At 43.3% G+C, this 21,559-nt stretch overlaps 2 protein-coding genes across 2 annotated transcripts in view; both read right to left on the minus strand.

Annotated features, from left to right (window-relative positions):
• ndnl2 (necdin-like 2) overlaps positions 1 to 5,828 on the minus strand; it is a 29,363-nt gene extending 23,535 nt beyond the window's left edge. The window contains exons 1-4 of the mRNA XM_055932773.1: positions 5,674 to 5,828; positions 5,357 to 5,424; positions 5,124 to 5,243; positions 4,989 to 5,052 (exon numbers count right to left, since the gene is read on the minus strand). Coding sequence (XP_055788748.1) covers positions 4,989 to 5,052; positions 5,124 to 5,243; positions 5,357 to 5,413 — 241 coding nt within the window. The 5' untranslated portion in view covers positions 5,414 to 5,424; positions 5,674 to 5,828. The remainder of the gene's footprint in view (positions 1 to 4,988; positions 5,053 to 5,123; positions 5,244 to 5,356; positions 5,425 to 5,673) is intronic.
• Positions 5,829 to 7,957: 2,129 nt separating this feature from the next.
• Positions 7,958 to 21,559, minus strand: part of LOC129861382 (constitutive coactivator of PPAR-gamma-like protein 2) — a 101,094-nt gene continuing 87,492 nt past the window's right edge. The window contains exon 16 of the mRNA XM_055932774.1: positions 7,958 to 18,305. Coding sequence (XP_055788749.1) covers positions 18,066 to 18,305 — 240 coding nt within the window. The 3' untranslated portion in view covers positions 7,958 to 18,065. The remainder of the gene's footprint in view (positions 18,306 to 21,559) is intronic.

Below are 21,559 nucleotides of genomic sequence, written 5' to 3' on the forward strand. Positions count from 1 at the left end.
TCTCTGGTATTAGTATAGAACCACCATTATCAGCCTTTCTGGTATTAGTATAGAACCACCATTATCAGCCTCTCTGGTATTAGTATAGAACCACCATTACCAGCCTCTCTGGTATTAGTATAGAACCACCATGTCATTATCAGCCTCTCTGGTATTAGTATAGAACCACCATGTCATTATCAGCCTCTCTGGTATTAGTATAGAACCACCATGTCATTACCAGCCTCTCTGGTATTAGTATAGAACCTCCATTATCAGCCTCTCTGGTATTAGTATAGAACCACCATTATCAGCCTCTCTGGTATTAGTATAGACCCACCATTACCAGCCTCTCTGGTATTAGTATAGATCCACCATTACCAGCCTCTCTGGTATCAGTATAGAACCACCATTACCAGCCTCTCTGGTATTAGTATAGAACCACCATGTCATTATCAGCCTCTCTGGTATTAGTATAGAACCACCATGTCTTTACCAGCCTCTCTGGTATTAGTATAGAACCACCATTACCAGCCTCTCTGGTATTAGTATAGAACCACCATTATCAGCCTCTCTGGTATTAGTATAGAACCACCATTATCAGCCTCTCTGGTATTAGTATAGAACCACCATTATCAGCCTCTCTGGTATTAGTATAGAACCACCATTATCAGCCTCTCTGGTATTAGTATAGAACCTCCATTATCAGCCTCTCTGGTATTAGTATAGAACCACCATTATCAGCCTCTCTGGTATTAGTATAGAACCTCCATTATCAGCCTCTCTGGTATTAGTATAGAACCACCATTATCAGCCTCTCTGGTATTAGTATAGAACCACCATTATCAGCCTCTCTGGTATTAGTATAGAACCACCATTATCAGCCTCTCTGGTATTAGTATAGAACCACCATTATTAGCGTCTCTGGTATTAGTATAGAACCACCATTATCAGCCTCTCTGGTATTAGTATAGAACCACCATGTCATTATCAGCCTCTGGTATTAGTATAGAACCACCATTATCAGCCTCTCTGGTATTAGTATAGAGCCACCATTATCAGCCTCTCTGGTATTAGTATAGAACCACCATTACCAGCCTCTCTGGTATTAGTATAGAACCACCATGTCATTATCAGCCTCTCTGGTATTAGTATAGAACCACCATTATCAGCCTCTCTGGTATTAGTATAGAACCACCATTATCAGCCTCTCTGGTATTAGTATAGAACCACCATTATCAGCCTCTCTGGTATTAGTATAGAACCACCATTACCAGCCTCTCTGGTATTAGTATAGAACCACCATTACCAGCCTCTCTGGTATTAGTATAGAACCACCATGTCATTACCAGCCTCTCTGGTATTAGTATAGAACCACCATTACCAGCCTCTCTGGTATTAGTATAGAACCACCATGTCATTACCAGCCTCTCTGGTATTAGTATAGAACCACCATGTCATTATCAGCCTCTCTGGTATTAGTATAGAACCACCATGTCATTATCAGCCTCTCTGGTATTAGTATAGAACCACCATGTCATTACCAGCCTCTCTGGTATTAGTATAGAACCACCATGTCATTACCAGCCTCTCTGGTATTAGTATAGAACCACCATTATCAGCCTCTCTGGTATTAGTATTGAACCACCATTACCAGCCTCTCTGGTATTAGTATAGAACCACCATTATCAGCCTCTCTGGTATTAGTATAGAACCACCATTACCAGCCTCTCTGGTATTAGTATAGATCCACCATTACCAGCCTCTCTGGTATCAGTATAGAACCACCATTACCAGCCTCTCTGGTATTAGTATAGAACCACCATGTCATTATCAGCCTCTCTGGTATTAGTATAGAACCACCATGTCATTATCAGCCTCTCTGGTATTAGTAAAGAACCACCATGTCATTACCAGCCTCTCTGGTATTAGTATAGAACCACCATTACCAGCCTCTCTGGTATTAGTATAGAACCACCATTACCAGCCTCTCTGGTATTAGTATAGAACCACCATTATCAGCCTCTCTGGTATTAGTATAGAACCACCATTATCAGCCTCTCTGGTATTAGTATAGAACCACCATTATCAGCCTCTCTGGTATTAGTATAGAACCACCATTATCAGCCTCTCTGGTATTAGTATAGAACCACCATTATCAGGCTCTCTGGTATTAGTATAGAACCACCATGTCATTATCAGCCTCTCTGGTATTAGTATAGAACCACCATTATCAGCCTCTCTGGTATTAGTATAGAACCACCATTACCAGCCTCTCTGGTATTAGTATAGAACCATCATGTCATTATCAGCCTCTCTGGTATTAGTATAGAACCACCATTATCAGCCTCTCTGGTATAAGTATAGAACCATCATGTCATTATCAGCCTCTCTGGTATTAGTATAGAACCACCATTATCGGCCTCTCTGGTATTAGTATAGAACCACCATTATCAGCCTCTCTGGTATTAGTATAGAACCACCATGTCATTACCAGCCTCTCTGGTATTAGTATAGAACCACCATGTCATTATTAGCCTCTCTGGTATTAGTATAGAACCACCATTATCAGCCTCTCAGGTATTAGTATAGAACCACCATTATCAGCTTCTCTGGTATTAGTATAGAACCACCATTACCAGCCTCTCTGGTATTAGTATAGAACCACCATGTCATTATCAGCCTCTCTGGTATTAGTATAGAACCATCATGTCATTATCAGCCTCTCTGGTATTAGTATAGAACCATCATGTCATTATCAGCCTCTCTGGTATTAGTATAGAACCACCATGTCATTATCAGCCTCTCTGGTATTAGTATAGAACCACCATTATCAGCCTCTCTGGTATTAGTATAGAACCACCATTACCAGCCTCTCTGGTATTAGTATAGAACCACCATTACCAGCCTCTCTGGTATTAGTATAGAACCATCATGCCATTATCAGCCTCTCTGGTATTAGTATAGAACCACCATTATCAGCCTCTCTGGTATTAGTATAGAACCACCATTATCAGCCTCTCTGGAATTAGTATAGAACCACCATGTCATTACCAGCCTCTCTGGTATTAGTATAGAACCACCATTATCAGCCTCTCTGGTATTAGTATAGAACCACCATGTCATTATCAGCCTCTCTGGTATTAGTATAGAACCACCATTATCAGCCTCTCTGGTATTAGTATAGAACCACCATTATCAGCCTCTCTGGTATTAGTATAGAACCACCATTACCAGCCTCTCTGGTATTAGTATAGAACCACCATGTCATTATCAGCCTCTCTGGTATTAGTATAGAACCACCATTATCAGCCTCTCTGGTATTAGTATAGAACCACCATTACCAGCCTCTCTGGTATTAGTATAGAACCACCATTATCAGCCTCTCTGGTATTAGTATAGAACCACCGTTATCAGCCTCTCTGGTATTAGTATAGAACCACCATGTCATTATCAGCCTCTCTGGTATTAGTATAGAACCATCATGTCATTATCAGCCTCTCTGGTATTAGTATAGAACCACCATTATCAGCCTCTCTGGTATTAGTATAGAACCATCATTATCAGCCTCTCTGGCATTAGTATAGAACCACCATGTCATTACCAGCCTCTCTGGTATTAGTATAGAACCATCATGTCATTATCAGCCTCTCTGGTATTAGTATAGAACCTCCATTATCAGCCTCTCTGGTATTAGTATAGAACCACCATTATCAGCCTCTCTGGTATTAGTATAGAACCACCATGTCATTATCAGCCTCTCTGGTATTATTATAGAACCACCATTATCAGCCTCTCTGGTATTAGTATAGAACCACCATGTCATTACCAGCCTCTCTGGTATTAGTATAGAACCATCATTATCAGCCTCTCTGGTATTAGTATAGAACCACCATGTCATTACCAGCCTCTCTGGTATTAGTATAGAACCATCATGTCATTATCAGCCTCTCTGGTATTAGTATAGAACCATCATGTCATTACCAGCCTCTCTGGTATTAGTATAGAACTACCCTGTCATTACCAGCCTCTCTGGTATTAGTATAGAACCACCATTATCAGCATCTCTATCATTAGTATAGAACCATCATGTCATTACCAGCCTCTCTGGTATTAGTATAGAACCACCATGTCATTATCATTAGTAGACAACCACCATGTCATTATCATTAGTAGACTTAGTATAGAACCACCATGTCATTATCATTAGTAGACTTAGTATAGAACCACCATGTCATTATCATTAGTAGACTTAGTATAGAACCACCATGTCATTATCATTAGTAGACTTAGTATAGACCCACCAGGTCATTATCATTAGTAGACTTAGTATAGACCCACCATGTCATTATCATTAGTAGACAACCACCATGTCATTATCATTAGTAGACTTAACATGGACCCGGCGCCTCAGTACGGCAACGCGGACCCGGCGCCTCAGTACGGCAACGCGGACCCGGCGCCTCAGTACGGCAACGCGGACCCGGCGCCTCAGTACGGCAACGCGGACCCGGCGCCTGCTCCTGACCTTTTTCTTCATCTCCAGTATTTTACTGGTCACATTTAAACTAGTCACATTTAGTCACATTTAAACTAGTCACATTTAGTCACATTTATTCCACACATCCTACCTCCCCCTACTGAGCAACCTAACATTCCCCCGTTTGGCGTTTGTCACGTCCTCTGCATACATTTTGCTATCACGTGTTACGGTGTTCAGAATGTTAGAACCAATTGATTTATGTGATAATGATATGCTATAGGTCAGGCCCTATTGGTTACATGCATGCGATGCATACACCTGTCACGTAAAGAGAGCAAGGGTTGAGGAATTGTTTTTCCTAAACAAATGAGTGATTTTGGTAGCAGAACTTTTCAGTCAGAAATGGCTGTAATTATGTTCAGCAACACAGACAGACAGACAGACAGACAGACAGACAGACAGACAGACAGACAGACAGACAGAGAGTGCGACAAGTAAGGGACTGTAGTGTTTCATCAGCTCCTACCTGCTCTGCGGATGGGGAACTTTTTCTGGTCCTTAATGAAGATGAACTGGACAACCTCAGCTGTCTAGGGAAAGAGAGAGATAGATATGAGAGAGAGAGAGAGAGAGTGTGTGTGTGTGTATGTATGTGTATTACCTTCAGGTCGACCTGAGCAGGTGTCAGTCTGTCCAGACCCTTCTGTACCTGCGACGTACTGGGCTGGGTGAAGGACGGGTCATCCTCATCATCACCTAGCACCGCCTCCCAACGCTGGGTCTAACAGAGACAAAGACACCAGCATCATCATCAGAAAGGGATGTTTTTTTAATAGATGCTGGAGAGAGGGGGATGATGGAGGTATAGAGAGATGAAGTAGGTCTGTTAGTTACCCGTACTCCTTTGTTCTGGGAGCTCTGTGTGTTGGATGCTCTCTTTCTCTGAGACATCGCGGCTCTGACTGGAGGAGGGGAACAATATCAACACCACAAGTGTAGTCCCTTCATCTTTCAACTGACGTTAGATATTAGCGTTTTGGATGGCGTAACGTTAGCTAGCTAGCTAGTGATGGACACACCAAAACCAGCAAGCTAGCTACCGAAGCGAACTGGGCAACATTCATGTAAAATAATGTATCAAAAGCAATCTAAAATGTATTTAAACCGAGAAAAGTATTAATGCTAGTAACGTTAAGTAGCTATTCACTCACGTAAAGACCGCTAGAAACTTCTTCCGCTTCTCAAACTCCCGCTTGCGAGACGCGTGTTGATGACGTACAATCGTCCTCTTTTTCTTCTTCTTCTTCCAAAGATTTCTATAACTAAACCAAAGATTCATATAACTAACCAAGATAGACCACAGCCTCTCATTTCCCATTGGAAACGAGTCCTAGTGGGCAGAGCCAAGCACGCACTAGCGAGATCCTATTGGCGCGTTCTAGCCTCATCTGCATATTTTCGGTAGGAAACGCCTAGTCAGTGAAGTGCGCAATAACTCAATTTGCCTTTGCACTCCTTCTACAAAATTTAGTCCACTCTGTTCATAACATATTTTAGTTTTGGGAATAGAAAACTGTATTGAAATCAAATGTTTAATCGATGAGAAAATGTGCAGAATTTCGGCCAAAATCCATGTCGTTCCATCTTCTCCCAATACCGGCCAGTGGGCTTCCATATTTGGTAGTGAGTGGAAACGCCAAGCGGATGCTTCACGTTTATACATCCTGGTGAAGTCTGTGTTCTATCTGTGCTTCTTCTGTGGGTTTTATGGCGGACTACAACCCAAAAAGGTTTATTGCCGCCACCAACTGGACAGGTTGAAAAAACAAGGTAAAATAGAAAATCAATACGTGATAGGGAAAACTAACTTAATTAATATACCCAAATAAAAATAGTACATTGACATAACCAAAACTCCCACTTATTCCTTCCTTCAAATCTCTAGGTCTCCCTTCTCAGGCTCTAGGGCCTGAGAGAGCGGTACAGCTTGTGACAATACTCCATGCAAGTCCTCCGCCGAGAAATCTTTCAGCCGCTTCCATAATGATATCTATTTTCCTGGACCTCCTTTCCACCTTGGCAGGGCCGATTGGCACTGCATCTCAGTGCAAGAGGTGTCACTACAGTACCTGGTTCGAATCCAGGCTGTATCACATCCGTCTGTGATTGGGAGTCCCATAGGGCGACACACAATTGGCAGGATACATTTGCTTTCCAACCTGTGTTTTCCCGCAATAGTATTTGAAATATTGCTAAAGGCCTGTTTTGGTTGCATGCTGTTCACTGTCAGATTTGCCGTGCGTTCCCGATTGTAGGCATGCCTTGTGATTGGGCTACACACAATACACAGATAGGCTATTTAAAAAAACCAAACAAAATTAAGTATTGATCCTCTGTGGTTAAATTGTAGGCCTACGCCTGGTGTATTTTCTGGAATGATGTCATTTCTTTCTGAACAGACAGCAGTAATTCTAGAACTTTGGCAAATGTATTTCAATTGATCATGGGTGCTGGAGGTGCTGCAGCACCCATGATCAATTGAAATACATTTGCCAAAGTTCTACAATAAGGTAATAAATGACAAAGTGCATCGCTGGGAATGAGTTGCAGGCTCATGTCTATCAGAGCAGTGAGAGAGAGATAATAAAGTGAAGCTCATTCTAGTTCTTTGAGAGATACTGGTGAGCTTCTCTCTCTCACCACAGCAATGACTTTTGAGTAAAGCCAGAGTTTCTATGTATACGGATGACTCAACACTATACACGTCAGCTACCACAGCGACTGAAATGACTGCAACACTCAACAAAGAGCTGAGTGGTTTCAGAGTGGGTGGCAAGGAATAAGTTACCCCTAAATATTTCTAAAACTAAAAGCATTGTATTTGGAACAAAACACTCACTAAACCCTAAACCTCAACTACATTTTGTAATAAATAATGTGTAAATTGATCATGTTGAGATGACTAAACTGCTTGGAGTAACACTAGATTGTAACTGTCATGGTCAAAACATATTGATACAACAGTAGCTAAGATGGGGAGAAGTCTGTTGATCCTCAACACTCTGACTGGTTGGCTGCGCCGTCACCGCCGACCGCTCATCCTCCCAGCGCCAGTGCCAGTGCTCTCCCTGGGCTCCAGCAGCGTTCCACTGATCTGGTTCGGGCTGCTGTCTGTCAGGTGAAGTCAGAGTCGCAAGCATAGTGCCCCTCCATTCCATAGTACCAGACTTAAATTGGTGGGCGACTTTGAAATGTCGGTCAATCCACCCGATGTTCTGCTTGGGAAAAAGCCCAAAGTCGTGTTTTGTTCTGCTGTCTTAGCTCCTCTCTTCTGCCTGCCTGCGTGCTCCACCGACCAACAAAATAACCCTAAACATTTAACATTTCAACTTCAATTGGGTGACGTCAGAGTTGGACGGTCCAAGGATCCCAGATAACAAGAACCAATTACTAACTGGGCAGAAAAGATAAAAAGAACACACTGACAGCGGTAGGTTCATTTATTTCCTAAAAGAATAGATTTTATTTCAGCACTGGATGTCGTTTCCCAACAAACATGACCATCTTTACATCATCACGCCTCTCCTTCCTTCCTGTCCTCTGACATCACTTCCTCCACAGCCATAAGAATATAAAAGCTCTCTCCACAACAACATTCTGCTGCTTCCATTTAGCTAACACAAATTATAGCGATAATAATCATAACAACGAAGAAGATGAATCCTTTACGGATGTTGATGTTTAGGGGGGCGTGGCTTACAGTACATGTAGTACACACATTACTGCTAGTTTACAGTACATGATGTACTGTAGTATACATGATGTACTGTAGTATACATGATGTACTGTAGTATACATGATGTACTGTAGTATACATGTTAGTTGGTTCAGAAGGTGATGTAGTACATGCTACTAGGACAGAGATTTAGATACCTGGATGATGTCATAAAATAATCATGTGACCTGAATTGACTCGCCGTCTCCCTGGCAGCGTCCCAAATGGCGTCCCATTCCCGTTCTAGAGCTGGTGACAAGGACCTCAGGGTCTCAGGAATTAAACCTTCCTGCACCACAACGTTTAAAGTAGTGCACTATTATAGGGAACAGGGTGCCATTTGGAACGTCTCATTGTCTCTTTTCCCTGCAGGCTCATCTTGTCTGGACCACTCAGTCAGCGTAGCTACTCATCCATGTACGGACACAGAACTGTCCTACACTATTCAGTTCTGCTCTACACATCACAAAACTCCACTCTATAGGGGTAAACCAATCACACGTGTTGTCACGTCATCATAGAATCTCTTGATAGGTCATTGGTTTGGGGCATACCATCATGGCAGGGAAACGGGGGGGTGGTAATGTGAGACTTCTAACCCCGTTCAACGTTCATCTTCACGTGACGAGTTGACCATTAGCTCTTTATAAAGAACGAGAAACAGAGTATACGAACGTAGTGCAGAGATGAGGGTTTTAAAATGTTTTGACGGGCGATACTTAACTGACATAGTAACAACTGCGAAGTGGTTTTTACGACGATCGATGGCATAATATCAAATATGGAGAAGGATCATATATTAAATGGTTTCAGTTTACATCTCTATGGTTAGCCAAAGCCTCTCAAAACTAACGGCTGCTTTGATAGAAGGATTAGAAGAGACATTCAAAAGAGTAAGAAGCAACACAGTTTAAAGTACAATTGAATAAAACAGTTTGATTTCTTTTTGTTGATGACTCTTTTCCTTCCAGATTCTGGCTAGTTTACAGAGAAACTGATAATCACTAAGAAAAGTTCATCACAACATAGAATATTAGTGGGGGTGGTTAGGGGCGGGGTCAGAAAACAGCCAATAGAAACGGTCCTAGAGGGAACAGCGAGCACAGAGACGTGAGCAAGAGATATGTACTGGTATATTGATACTGTGGTTGGAGATATGTACTGGTATATTGATACTGTGGTTGGAGGTATTTAATGTGTATATTGATACTGTGGTTGGAGGTATTTAATGTGTATATTGATACTGTGGTTGGAGGTATTTAATGTGTATATTGATACTGTGGTTGGAGGTATTTAATGTGTATATTGATACTGTGGTTGGAGGTATTTAATGTGTATATTGATACTGTGGTTGGAGATATTTAATGTGTATATTGATACTGTGGTTGGAGATATTTAATGTGTATATTGATACTGTGGTTGGAGATATTTAATGTGTATATTGATACTGTGGTTGGAGATATGTACTGGGTATATTGATACTGTGGTTGGAGGTATTTAATGTGTATATTGATACTGTGGTTGGAGATATTTAATGTGTATATTGATACTGTGGTTGGAGATATGTACTGGTATATTGATACTGTGGTTGGAGATATGTACTGGTATATTGATACTGTGGTTGGAGATATTTAATGGGTATATTGATACTGTGGTTGGAGATATTTAATGTGTATATTGATACTGTGGTTGGAGATATGTACTGGTATATTGATACTGTGGTTGGAGATATGTACTGGGTATATTGATACTGTGGTTGGAGATATGTACTGGTATATTGATACTGTGGTTGGAGGTATTTAATGGGTATATTGATACTGTGGTTGGAGATATGTACTGGTATATTGATACTGTGGTTGGAGATATGTACTGGGTATATTGATACTGTGGTTGGAGATATGTACTGGTATATTGATACTGTGGTTGGAGATATTTAATGTGTATATTGATACTGTGGTTGGAGATATTTAATGTGTATATTGATACTGTGGTTGGAGATATGTACTGGTATATTGATACTGTGGTTGGAGATATTTAATGTGTATATTGATACTGTGGTTGGAGATATGTACTGGTATATTGATACTGTGGTTGGAGATATGTACTGGTATATTGATACTGTGGTTGGAGGTATTTAATGTGTATATTGATACTGTGGTTGGAGGTATTTAATGTGTATATTGATACTGTGGTTGGAGGTATTTAATGGGTATATTGATACTGTGGTTGGAGATATTTAATGTGTATATTGATACTGTGGTTGGAGGTATTTAATGTGTATATTGATACTGTGATTGGAGATATTTAATGTGTATATTGATACTGTGGTTGGAGATATGTACTGGTATATTGATACTGTGGTTGGAGATATGTACTGGTATATTGATACTGTGGTTGGAGGTATTTAATGTGTATATTGATACTGTGGTTGGAGGTATTTAATGTGTATATTGATACTGTGGTTGGAGATATTTAATGTGTATATTGATACTGTGGTTGGAGGTATTTAATGTGTATATTGATACTGTGGTTGGAGGTATTTAATGTGTATATTGATACTGTGGTTGGAGATATTTAATGTGTATATTGATACTGTGGTTGGAGATATGTACTGGGTATATTGATACTGTGGTTGGAGATATGTACTGGGTGTGTAGGGTATTCTTCGATTGTGTTTGTAGGTGAAAGTGTGTATCAGTGTGTTTACCTCACGTGCTGCTTTAAGCAGAACTACCAAATGGGGGGGAGAGGGAGGAGAGAGAGAGAGATGGGTGGATAGAGAGAGAGATGGGTGGATAGAGAGAGAGATGGGTGGATAGAGAGAGAGATGGGTGGATAGAGAGAGAGAGATGGGTGGATAGAGAGAGAGATGGGTGGATAGAGAGAGAGATCGGTGGATAGAGAGAGAGATGGGTGGATAGAGAGAGACGGGAGGAGAGAGAGAGACGGGAGGAGAGAGAGACGGGAGGAGAGAGAGACGGGAGGAGAGAGAGACGGGAGGAGAGAGAGAGAGACGGGAGGAGAGAGAGAGAGATGGGTTGAAGAGAAGAGGGCATGGTGTACAGAGGGATATTAAGATAAGCATTAAAATCACTGATCAATAAATTCTAATCAAACTAAATCAGACATGGATAACGATGGGACATCATGTTGTTTACTTTATCAAGCTAGTGTCTAACTCAGGGTATGACAATGTGGAGAGGGCTGTGTCAGACTGCAGCTCGGTACAACAGTAGAGAGTTACCAAGTCTCTCTGCTTTACCCACAGACAGTAACTGACGAGTTACCAAGTCTCTCTGCTTTAACCACAGACAGTAACTGACGAGTTACCAAGTCTCTCTGCTTTAACCACAGACAGTAACTGACGAGTTACCAAGTCTCTCTGCTTTAACCACAGACAGTAACTGACGAGAGTTACCAAGTCTCTCTGCTTTAACCACAGACAGTAACTGACGAGTTACCAAGTCTCTCTGCTTTAACCACAGACAGTAACTGACGAGAGTTACCAAGTCTCTCTGCTTTAACCACAGACAGTAACTGACGAGTTACCAAGTCTCTCTGCTTTAACCACAGACAGTAACTGACGAGAGTTACCAAGTCTCTCTGCTTTAACCACAGACAGTAACTGACGAGTTACCAAGTCTCTCTGCTTTAACCACAGACAGTAACTGACGAGAGTTACCAAGTCTCTCTGCTTCACCCACAGACAGTAACTGACGAGAGTTACCAAGTCTCTCTGCTTTAACCACAGACAGTAACTGACGAGAGTTACCAAGTCTCTCTGCTTTACCCACAGACAGTAACTGACGAGAGTTACCAAGTCTCTCTGCTTTACCCACAGACAGTAACTGACGAGAGTTACCAAGTCTCTCTGCTTTAACCACAGACAGTAACTGACGAGAGTTACCAAGTCTCTCTGCTTTAACCACAGACAGTAACTGACGAGTTACCAAGTCTCTCTGCTTTAACCACAGACAGTAACTGACGAGAGTTACCAAGTCTCTCTGCTTTATCCACAGACAGTAACTGACGAGAGTTACCAAGTCTCTCTGTTTCATCCACAGACAGTAACTGACGAGAGTTACCAAGTCTCTCTGCTTTAACCACAGACAGTAACTGACGAGTTACCAAGTCTCTCTGCTTTAACCACAGACAGTAACTGACGAGAGTTACCAAGTCTCTCTGTTTCACCCACAGACAGTAACTGACGAGGAACAGAAACATCCCTTTAGCACAAACACACAGAGGGTGGCTGGTAACAACTTTGTGTGTATATATGAGTAACTATCGTTAGGAACGAGTCGACAGGCTTGTGTGTAATTTTGTCAGATAGCGGAGTGACATAAATAGGCCCACCACTCCTCCTGGCTGAAGAGCGATACTCATGACCTGCAGTAGTCCGTTTTATTGTACTACAGTAATGACATGTGAAAGGTATTATACTGTATATGTATGAGTCGTCTAGTCATGCTGGGTATTATATGAGCAGTTGGGGCTCTTCTCCATCCAGTCTAGGTTCAACTCTGTCTGCTAGATAGCCCTAAAAGAGTGTTGTTCCAAATACTTGATGTGGAATTAATCTCAATACTCTCTATTTGCTTGAAAACAGTCCCACAACACAGTCATGAGCTGCAGAAATCCAAACGCATGTTGAAGTGCTGTCCCAGATGTTACGCTTGTTCTGTGGGGGCTATGTAAATGCTACTACGGTAGTTTGGGCTGTAATTGGACTACTTAGCAGACAGACTGTCACCCTTTCTGTTTGTGTCAACTACAGTCCTGTAGAACTCAGTCCAATACTGTTACTGTTGTCCTACAGTCCTGTAGAACTCAGTCCAATAGTGGTACTGTTGTCCTACAGTCCTGTAGAACTCAGTCCAATAGTGGTACTGTTGTCCTACAGTCCTGTAGAACTCAGTCCAATACTGTTACTGTTGTCCTACAGTCCTGTAGAACTCAGTCCAATAGTGGTACTGTTGTCCTACAGTCCTGTAGAACTCAGTCCAATAGTGTTAATGTTGTCCTACAGAACTCAGTCCAATACTGTTACTGTTGTCCTACAGTCCTGTAGAACTCAGTCCAATAGTGGTACTGTTGTCCTACAGTCCTGTAGAACTCAGTCCAATAGTGGTACTGTTGTCCTACAGTCCTGTAGAACTCAGTCCAATACTGTTACTGTTGTCCTACAGTCCTGTAGAACTCAGTCCAATAGTGTTAATGTTGTCCTACAGTCCTGTAGAGGTAGAGTCCTATGAATAACCAATAATCAACCATCAATCAAACCCTGGCATTCATGTTGTTGACAAGTTAAAAGGCCTGTATGTTTTGTCTCAGTGGAGTGGAGTGGATGTTCTTTAGGCCCTAACCAACAGTATGTAGGGAATAGGATGCTCTTTAGGCCCTGTCCAACAGTATGTAGGGAATAGGATGCTCTTTAGGCCCTGTCCAACAGTATGTAGGGAATAGGATGCTCTTTAGGCCCTGTCCAACAGTATGTAGGGAATAGGATGCTCTTTAGGCCCTGTCCAACAGTATGTAGGGAATAGGATGCTCTTTAGGCCCTGTCCAACATTATGTAGGGAATAGGATGCTCTTTAGGCCCTGTCCAAAAGTATGTAGGGAATAGGATGCTCTTTAGGCCCTGTCCAAAAGTATGTAGGGAATAGGATGCTCTTTTGGCACTAACCAACAGTATGTAGGGAATAGGATGCTCTTTAGGCCCTGTCCAACATTATGTAGGGAATAGGATGCTCTTTAGGCCCTGTCCAACAGTATGTAGGGAATAGGATGCTCTTTAGGCCCTGTCCAACATTATGTAGGGAATAGGATGCTCTTTAGGCCCTGTCCAAAAGTATGTAGGGAATAGGATGCTCTTTAGGCCCTAACCAACAGTATGTAGGGAATAGGATGCTCTTTAGGCCCTAACCAACAGTATGTAGGGAATATCCTTGCTCAGACAGACATTGGTTGAGATATTTCTATAGATGGCCAACAGACAGATCGTACAGTAGTACTGCTCTCTTCTCAGGCAGACATATCCACCCTACTGCGCTCTGTAGTTTACTAACATTAAAAAGGATTCCTCTCTGCTATCTCTCTGTAGTCTACTAACATTAAAAAGGATTCCTCTCTGCTATCTCCCTGTAGTCTACTAACATTAAAAAGGATTCCTCTCTGCTATCTCTCTGTAGTCTACTACTAACATTAAAACAGATTCCTCTCTGCTATCTCTCTGTAGTCTACTACTAACATTAAAACTGATTCCTCTCTGCTATCTCCCTGTAGTCTACTAACATTAAAACGGATTCCTCTCTGCTATCTCCCTGTAGTCTACTACTAACATTAAAACGGATTCCTCTCTGCTATCTCTCTGTAGTCTACTGACATTAAAACGGATTCCTCTCTGCTATCTCCCTGTAGTCTACTACTAACATTAAAACGGATTCCTCTCTGCTATCTCCCTGTAGTCTACTACTGACATTAAAACGGATTCCTCTCTGCTATCTCTCTGTAGTCTACTACTAACATTAAAACGGATTCCTCTCTGCTATCTCTCTGTAGTCTACTACTGACATTAAAACTGATTCCTCTCTGCTATCTCTCTGTAGTCTACTAACATTAAAACGGATTCCTCTCTGCTATCTCTCTGTAGTCTACTACTAACATTAAAACGGATTCCTCTCTGCTATCTCTCTGTAGTCTACTACTAACATTAAAACTGATTCCTCTCTGCTATCTCTCTGTAGTCTACTGACATTAAAACGGATTCCTCTCTGCTATCTCTCTGTAGTCTACTACTAACATTAAAACGGATTCCTCTCTGCTATCTCCCTGTAGTCTACTACTAACATTAAAACGGATTCCTCTCTGCTATCTCTCTGTAGTCTACTAACATTAAAACGGATTCCTCTCTGCTATCTCCCTGTAGTCTACTACTGACATTAAAACTGATTCCTCTCTGCTATCTCTCTGTAGTCTACTGACATTAAAACGGATTACTCTCTGCTATCTCTCTGTAGTCTACTACTAACATTAAAACGGATTCCTCTCTGCTATCTCCCTGTAGTCTACTACTAACATTAAAACTGATTCCTCTCTGCTATCTCTCTGTAGTCTACTAACATTAAAACGGATTCCTCTCTGCTATCTCCCTGTAGTCTACTACTAACATTAAAACGGATTCCTCTCTGCTATCTCTCTGTAGTCTACTACTAACATTAAAACTGATTCCTCTCTGCTATCTCTCTGTAGTCTACTAACATTAAAACGGAATCCTCTCTGCTATCTCTCTGTAGTCTACTACTGACATTAAAACTGATTCCTCTCTGCTATCTCTCTGTAGTCTACTAACATTAAAACTGATTCCTCTCTGCTATCTCTCTGTAGTCTACTACTAACATTAAAACTGATTCCTCTCTGCTATCTCTCTGTAGTCTACTAACATTAAAACTGATTCCTCTCTGCTATCTCCCTGTAGTCTACTACTAACATTAAAACTGATTCCTCTCTGCTATCTCCCTGTAGTCTACTACTGACATTAAAACAAGTCAATACTCTGATTGGTCTCAGAGCAGACCTATTAAAGGGATACTTTATCCTCTACTATAATGATGACAACATAAAGAGTTTAAACAGTAAAACTATTTAGGATCTTTAGATTGTGAGCAGAACATTCAAGTGTTCTCACCTCAAATCCCCTGCTGATTGGCTAAGTGGTTTGGGGGAAGTGCTTCCTGTTAGATAAAGAGCTTAGAATGCTGGGCTATCACCGTGGAAACTGCTAACCAATCACCAGGCGGGGTTGGGGAGGCGGTGCTACCAGTCCTGTCCTGATTGGCCAGCCAGCTGACAAGGCTGGTGTGGGTCTATGCTTTGGGACTTCATCAGGTCTCGTCTCTAAAGGCAACCTAACCCCCAATATGCACTGCTTCTGATGAACAGAATAAGTAGTGTACTACGCAGGGGATGCCATCTGAGATGCAGCCTTGGGTTCATTTAGACAAGGTGCCAGTCAGAAGAGGAGCTTGGCAGCTACATCACTCTGACCCTGCCGTTCCCTGACATGGCACCATACTTGGCCCATAGAGAATGATAGAGGCCTCTAGTAGCCAACAGGCCGTATTAGCCTGGGCAGCACCATTGAGGGCTTCCACCATTTTAATGTAGTCAACTGGGTGGGCATCCCAACTTCATTGGCTGATCCCTCCTGGTGACCCTGTTGAAGTCATGTCAAACTGGGAGCGATTAGCTAACTGTGAAGAAAATGGACTACTTTAAAATGGAGCTAGCCTCAATAGCGCTACCCGTACTGTCATAGATGCAATAACGGCCCAGATACAAAGATGTCCTTTATCTCTGATCGCCTGAATGTTTTGACCTGCTAGAGGATTTTAAAACGGCTTCCTCTAAAGATCACTCCGTTCCAGAGCTGCATCATATTGGCACATTATTTATTTAACAAATATTACAATTTGACTTGTGATCGATCAAAACACAGTTGGAATCAGATAAATATAATGATTTATATTAAGAAGCAAAGTGGAAAGCAGCATCATTCTTGTTTGGAACAATGTGTTGACTGAATTTGATCCAACAGATCAGGATGCAAACTTCTAGTGAATCTAACAGAACAGGAACTGTGCTGCTTGAGTGACAGGGGGCGGGGCTTCGTTGTGGGAAGCAGCCCGCAACAGGAGAGGGACGACAGAGTCAACGATAATAACGGACCGTACACGCGGCTGAGTGGGGTTGCAAAATATTGCGATATGGATATTGCACATGTCAATATTGTGATTTGGATGAATTGTGCAGCCCTACTCTGATCACATTCAAACAGGTCTCGTTTACATAACACAAAGGCCATGTTAAAATAGACCTTGAGGTCAATGATCAAAGTGATTTCCTAGGTCGCAAGGGAACTCTCTCAGACAAACTGTCGGGGGTCTGGTCATCAATAATCAATATTAAATCAATGAATCCTACATTAGTAAGTGCTCCCCGCTGGGATATACAATCAGAGCATAGGGAATATAATCTAATATAGGGGTAAGAGCTTCCATACGTTGGAGCGTCAGGTTAAGGTGCGTACATACATTACATCTGTGGTCAGGGGTTCTAAATACGGCTGAGCTAGGCTAACTTAGCACGCTAACATATTAGGGCAAGTGCTAATGTTATTCAAGGTGTGGGCTACGTTAGCATGCTAATGCTACTGAAGGGTCAGAGCAATGCAAACCCGCGCCCTGGGTGGTTAGTGGCGCGGCTAACACTAATAAATCATTATTGGTGGTAAACCGCGCTTATTTAGCACACAAACACTGCACTCATTCGTTCTTCAACCTCTTCTTTCGCTATTCCTCCTCTGACACGTCGAGAGTGCAACACTCCTAGAACTCTGAGCTCACCATGAGGTCCCTATGGCAACAACCGACACACCCGGCAACCAAACCTTTACACACTAACCATGGCAACCAAACCCAGGCACCTAGCCAACTGTGTGTGGTAGTGTCGACGTTAGTGTCGACGTTAGTGTATCTAAACACACTACTACTAAACACCGTAGTTCAAGTCTAACCGTAAGGATCCAGGTATGAATATTAACACTAGGGAGGGACCATCAGAGACAGTGGGCTGGGGTTACTATAGTGACGGGCCATGGGGGCGGGGCTTTAGGGAGGCAGGGGCGAACATACATACGGACTCATGGAGAAAAACCTCTGATCGTTAAGATAAAATAAAACCACGTGACAAAATCAAGGGGCAGGGCAGACGGCAGTGAAACACAGACAGCTTTGTCAGAACACCCTGGTGCATTCTGGGAAAGCCTCGTCACGCCTCCTTCGTTAGCGTTCCATCTGACGGACAGTCGTCAAGGCAACAGGGGGCCTCCTCTGTTTGGTTGTCTCTGCTTGCTAAGGCACACGGGATTGGATGGGCCAGTGGGGGCAGATCCAGAGGCTGGCCAATAGCGGAGGCTGCAGGGCTGCCATTCAGCTGCTGGGTCACGGCCCCCGAGTTAGGCTCCTCCTCCTCAGGCTTGGTGGGGCTGGTGGAGGAGGGGGAATGTGTCTGGGGGAGGAGAGGAGAGAGAAGGGAGGAGAGGAGAGAGAAGGGAGGAAAGAGAAGAGAGGAGAGAGAAAAGAGAAGGGAGGAGAAAAGGGAGGAGAGAGAGAAGGGAGGAGAGGAGAGAGAAGAGAGGAGATGAGAGAGAAGGAAGGAAAGAGAAGAGAGAAGGGAGGAGATGAGAGAGAAGGAAGGAAAGAGAAGTGAGGAGAGAAGAGAGGAGAGAAGGGAGGAGAGAGAAGGAAGGAAAGAGAAGAGAGAAGGGAGGAGGTGAGAGAGAAGGAAGGAAAGAGAAGTGAGGAGAGAGAAGAGAGGAGAGAAGGGAGGAGAGGAGAGAAGGAAGGAGGTGAGAGAGAAGAGAGAAGGGAGGAGAGGAGAGGAGAGAGAAGGGAGGAGAGAGAAGGGAGGAGAGGAGAGAGAAGGGAGGAGAGAAGGAAGGAAAGAGAAGGAAGGAAAGAGAAGAGAGAAGGGAGGAGAGAAGGGAGGAGAGGAGAGAAGGAAGGAGGTGAGAGAAGGGAGGAGAGGAGAGAGAAGAGAGAAGGGAGGAGGTGAGAGAAGGGAGGAGAGGAGAGAGAAGGGAGGAGAGAGAAGAGAGGAGAGAAGGGAGGAGAGGAGAGAAGGAAGGAGGTGAGAGAAGGGAGGAGAGGAGAGAGAAGAGAGAAGGGAGGAGGTGAGAGAAGGGAGGAGAGGAGAGAGAAGGGAGGAGAGAGAAGGGAGGAGAGGAGAGAGAAGGGAGGAGAGAAGGAAGGAAAGAGAAGGAAGGAAAGAGAAGAGAGAAGGGAGGAGAGAAGGGAGGAGAGAAGGGAGGAGAGGAGAGAAGGAAGGAGGTGAGAGAAGGGAGGAGAGGAGAGAGAAGAGAGAAGGGAGGAGGTGAGAGAAGGGAGGAGAGGAGAGAGAAGGGAGGAGAGAGAAGGGAGGAGAGGAGAGAGAAGGGAGGAGAGAAGGAAGGAAAGAGAAGGAAGGAAAGAGAAGAGAGAAGGGAGGAGAGGAGGGAGGAGGTGAGAGAAGGGAGGAGAGGAGAGAGAAGAGAGAAGGGAGGAGGTGAGAGAAGGGAGGAGAGGAGAGAGAAGGGAGGAGAGAAGGAAGGAAAGAGAAGGAAGGAAAGAGAAGAGAGAAGGGAGGAGAGGAGGGAGGAGGTGAGAGAAGGGAGGAGAGGAGAGAGAAGGGAGGTAGAAGAAGGGAGGAGAGGAGAGAGAGTTCATGCTTACTTAGAGTTAGTTAGCTACCTCTAGCTTCCTATGTTTGTCTTGTCAAAAATAATCAGATATCAGTTATATCAGCCTACCTTAAAAAATATATATCAAGTGTAGGCTATTATCGTTTTTATCTTATTATCTGCACATCTGCGACAGTATCCCATTAGGTTACATTCAGTTTCCACTAGTTACCACAGCCACAAAGTCAGGGCTATATCAAAACAAACTCTATTTGTCACATGCTCCGAATACGACAGGTGTAGACCGTACCGTGAAATGCCGAATACAACAAGTGTAGACCTTACCGTGAAATGCTGAATACAACAATACATTTATTCCTGATTATTATTTGACCATGCTTGTCATTTATGAACATTTTGAAAATCTTGGCTCTCTCTAATTATCTCCTTCTCTCTTTCTTTCTCTCTCTCTGAGAACCTGAGCCCTAGGACCATACGTCAGGACTACCGGGCGTGGTGACTCCTTGCTGTCCCCAGTCCACCTGGCCTTGCTGCTATTCCAGTTTCAGCTGTTCTGCCTGCGGTTATGGAACCGCCACCTGTCCCAGACCTGTTGTTTTTCAACTCTTAATGATCGGCTATGAAAAGCCAACTGACATTTATTCATGATTATTATTTGACCATGCTTGTCACTTATGAACATTTTGAACATCTTGGCCATGTTCTGTTATAATCTCCACCCGGTACAGCCAGAAGAGGACTGGCCACCCCTCATAGCCTGGTTCCTCTCTAGGTTTCTTCCTAGGTTTTGGCCTTTCTAGGGAGTTTTTCCTAGCCACCGTGCTTCTACACCTGCATTGCTTGCTGTTTGGGGTTTTAGGCTGGGTTTCTGTACAGCACTTCGAGATATTAGCTGATGTACAAAGGGCTATATAAAATAAAATTGATTTGATTTGTGTAGACTTTACTGTGAAATTCTTACTTACAAGCCCTTAACCAACAGTGCAGTTCAAGAGTTAAGAAAATATTTACCAAATAAACTAAACTAAAGTAAAAAACAATAAAATGCAACAAAATAACAATAAAGAGGCTTTATACAGGGGGTACCGAGTCAGTGTGGAGGCTATATACAGGGGGTACCGAGTCAGTGTGCAGGGTACAGGTTAGAGGTAATATGTACATGTAGGTGGGGGTGAAGTGACTATGCATAGATAATAAACAGAGAGTAGCAGCAGTGTACAAAACCAATGGAGGGGGGCGTCAATGTAAATAGTCCGGTGGCCATTTGATTCATTGTTCAGCAGTCTCATGGCTGGGGGGTAGAAGCTGTTAAGGAGCCTTTTGGTCCTAGACTTGGCGCTCCGGTACCGCTTGCCGTGCGGTAGCAGAGAAAACAGTCTATGACTAGTGTGACTGGAGTCTCTGACAATTTTATGGGCCTTTCTCTGACACTGCCTATTATATAGGTCCTGAATGGCAGGAAGCTTGGCCCCAGTGATGTACTGGGCTGCTCGCACTACCCTCTGTAGTGCCTTACGGTCAGATGCCGAGCAGTTAGCCTACCAGGCGGTGATGCAACCGGTCAGGATGATCTTGATGGTGCAGCTGTAGAACCTTTTGAGGATCTGGGGACCCATGGCAAATCTTTTCAGTCTCCTGAGGGGGAAAAGGTTTTGTCGTGCCCTCTTCACGACTGTCTTGGTGTGTTTGGACCATGATAGTTTGTTTGTGATGTGGACACCTAACCCTAACTTGACAAACTCTTGACCCGCTCCACTGCAGCCCCATCGATGAGAATGGGGGCGTACTCGGTCCTCCTTTTTCTGTAGTCCACAATCATCTCCTTTGTCTTGATCACATTGAGGGAGAGGTTGTTGTCCTGGCACCACACGGCCAGGTCTCTGACCTTCTCCCTATAGGCTGTCTCGTCGTTGTCGGTGACCAGGCCGACCACTGTTGTGTCATCGGCAAACTTTACGATGGTGTTGGAGTCCGTGCCTGGCCGTGCAGTCATGAGTGAACAGAGAGTACAGGAGGGGACTGAGCACGCACCCCTGAAGGGGCCCCCGTGGAGGATCAGCGTGGCGGATGTGTTGTTGCCTAC

This window comes from Salvelinus fontinalis, chromosome 8 (assembly GCF_029448725.1).
Source record: "Salvelinus fontinalis isolate EN_2023a chromosome 8, ASM2944872v1, whole genome shotgun sequence".
NCBI lineage: Eukaryota > Metazoa > Chordata > Actinopteri > Salmoniformes > Salmonidae > Salvelinus > Salvelinus fontinalis.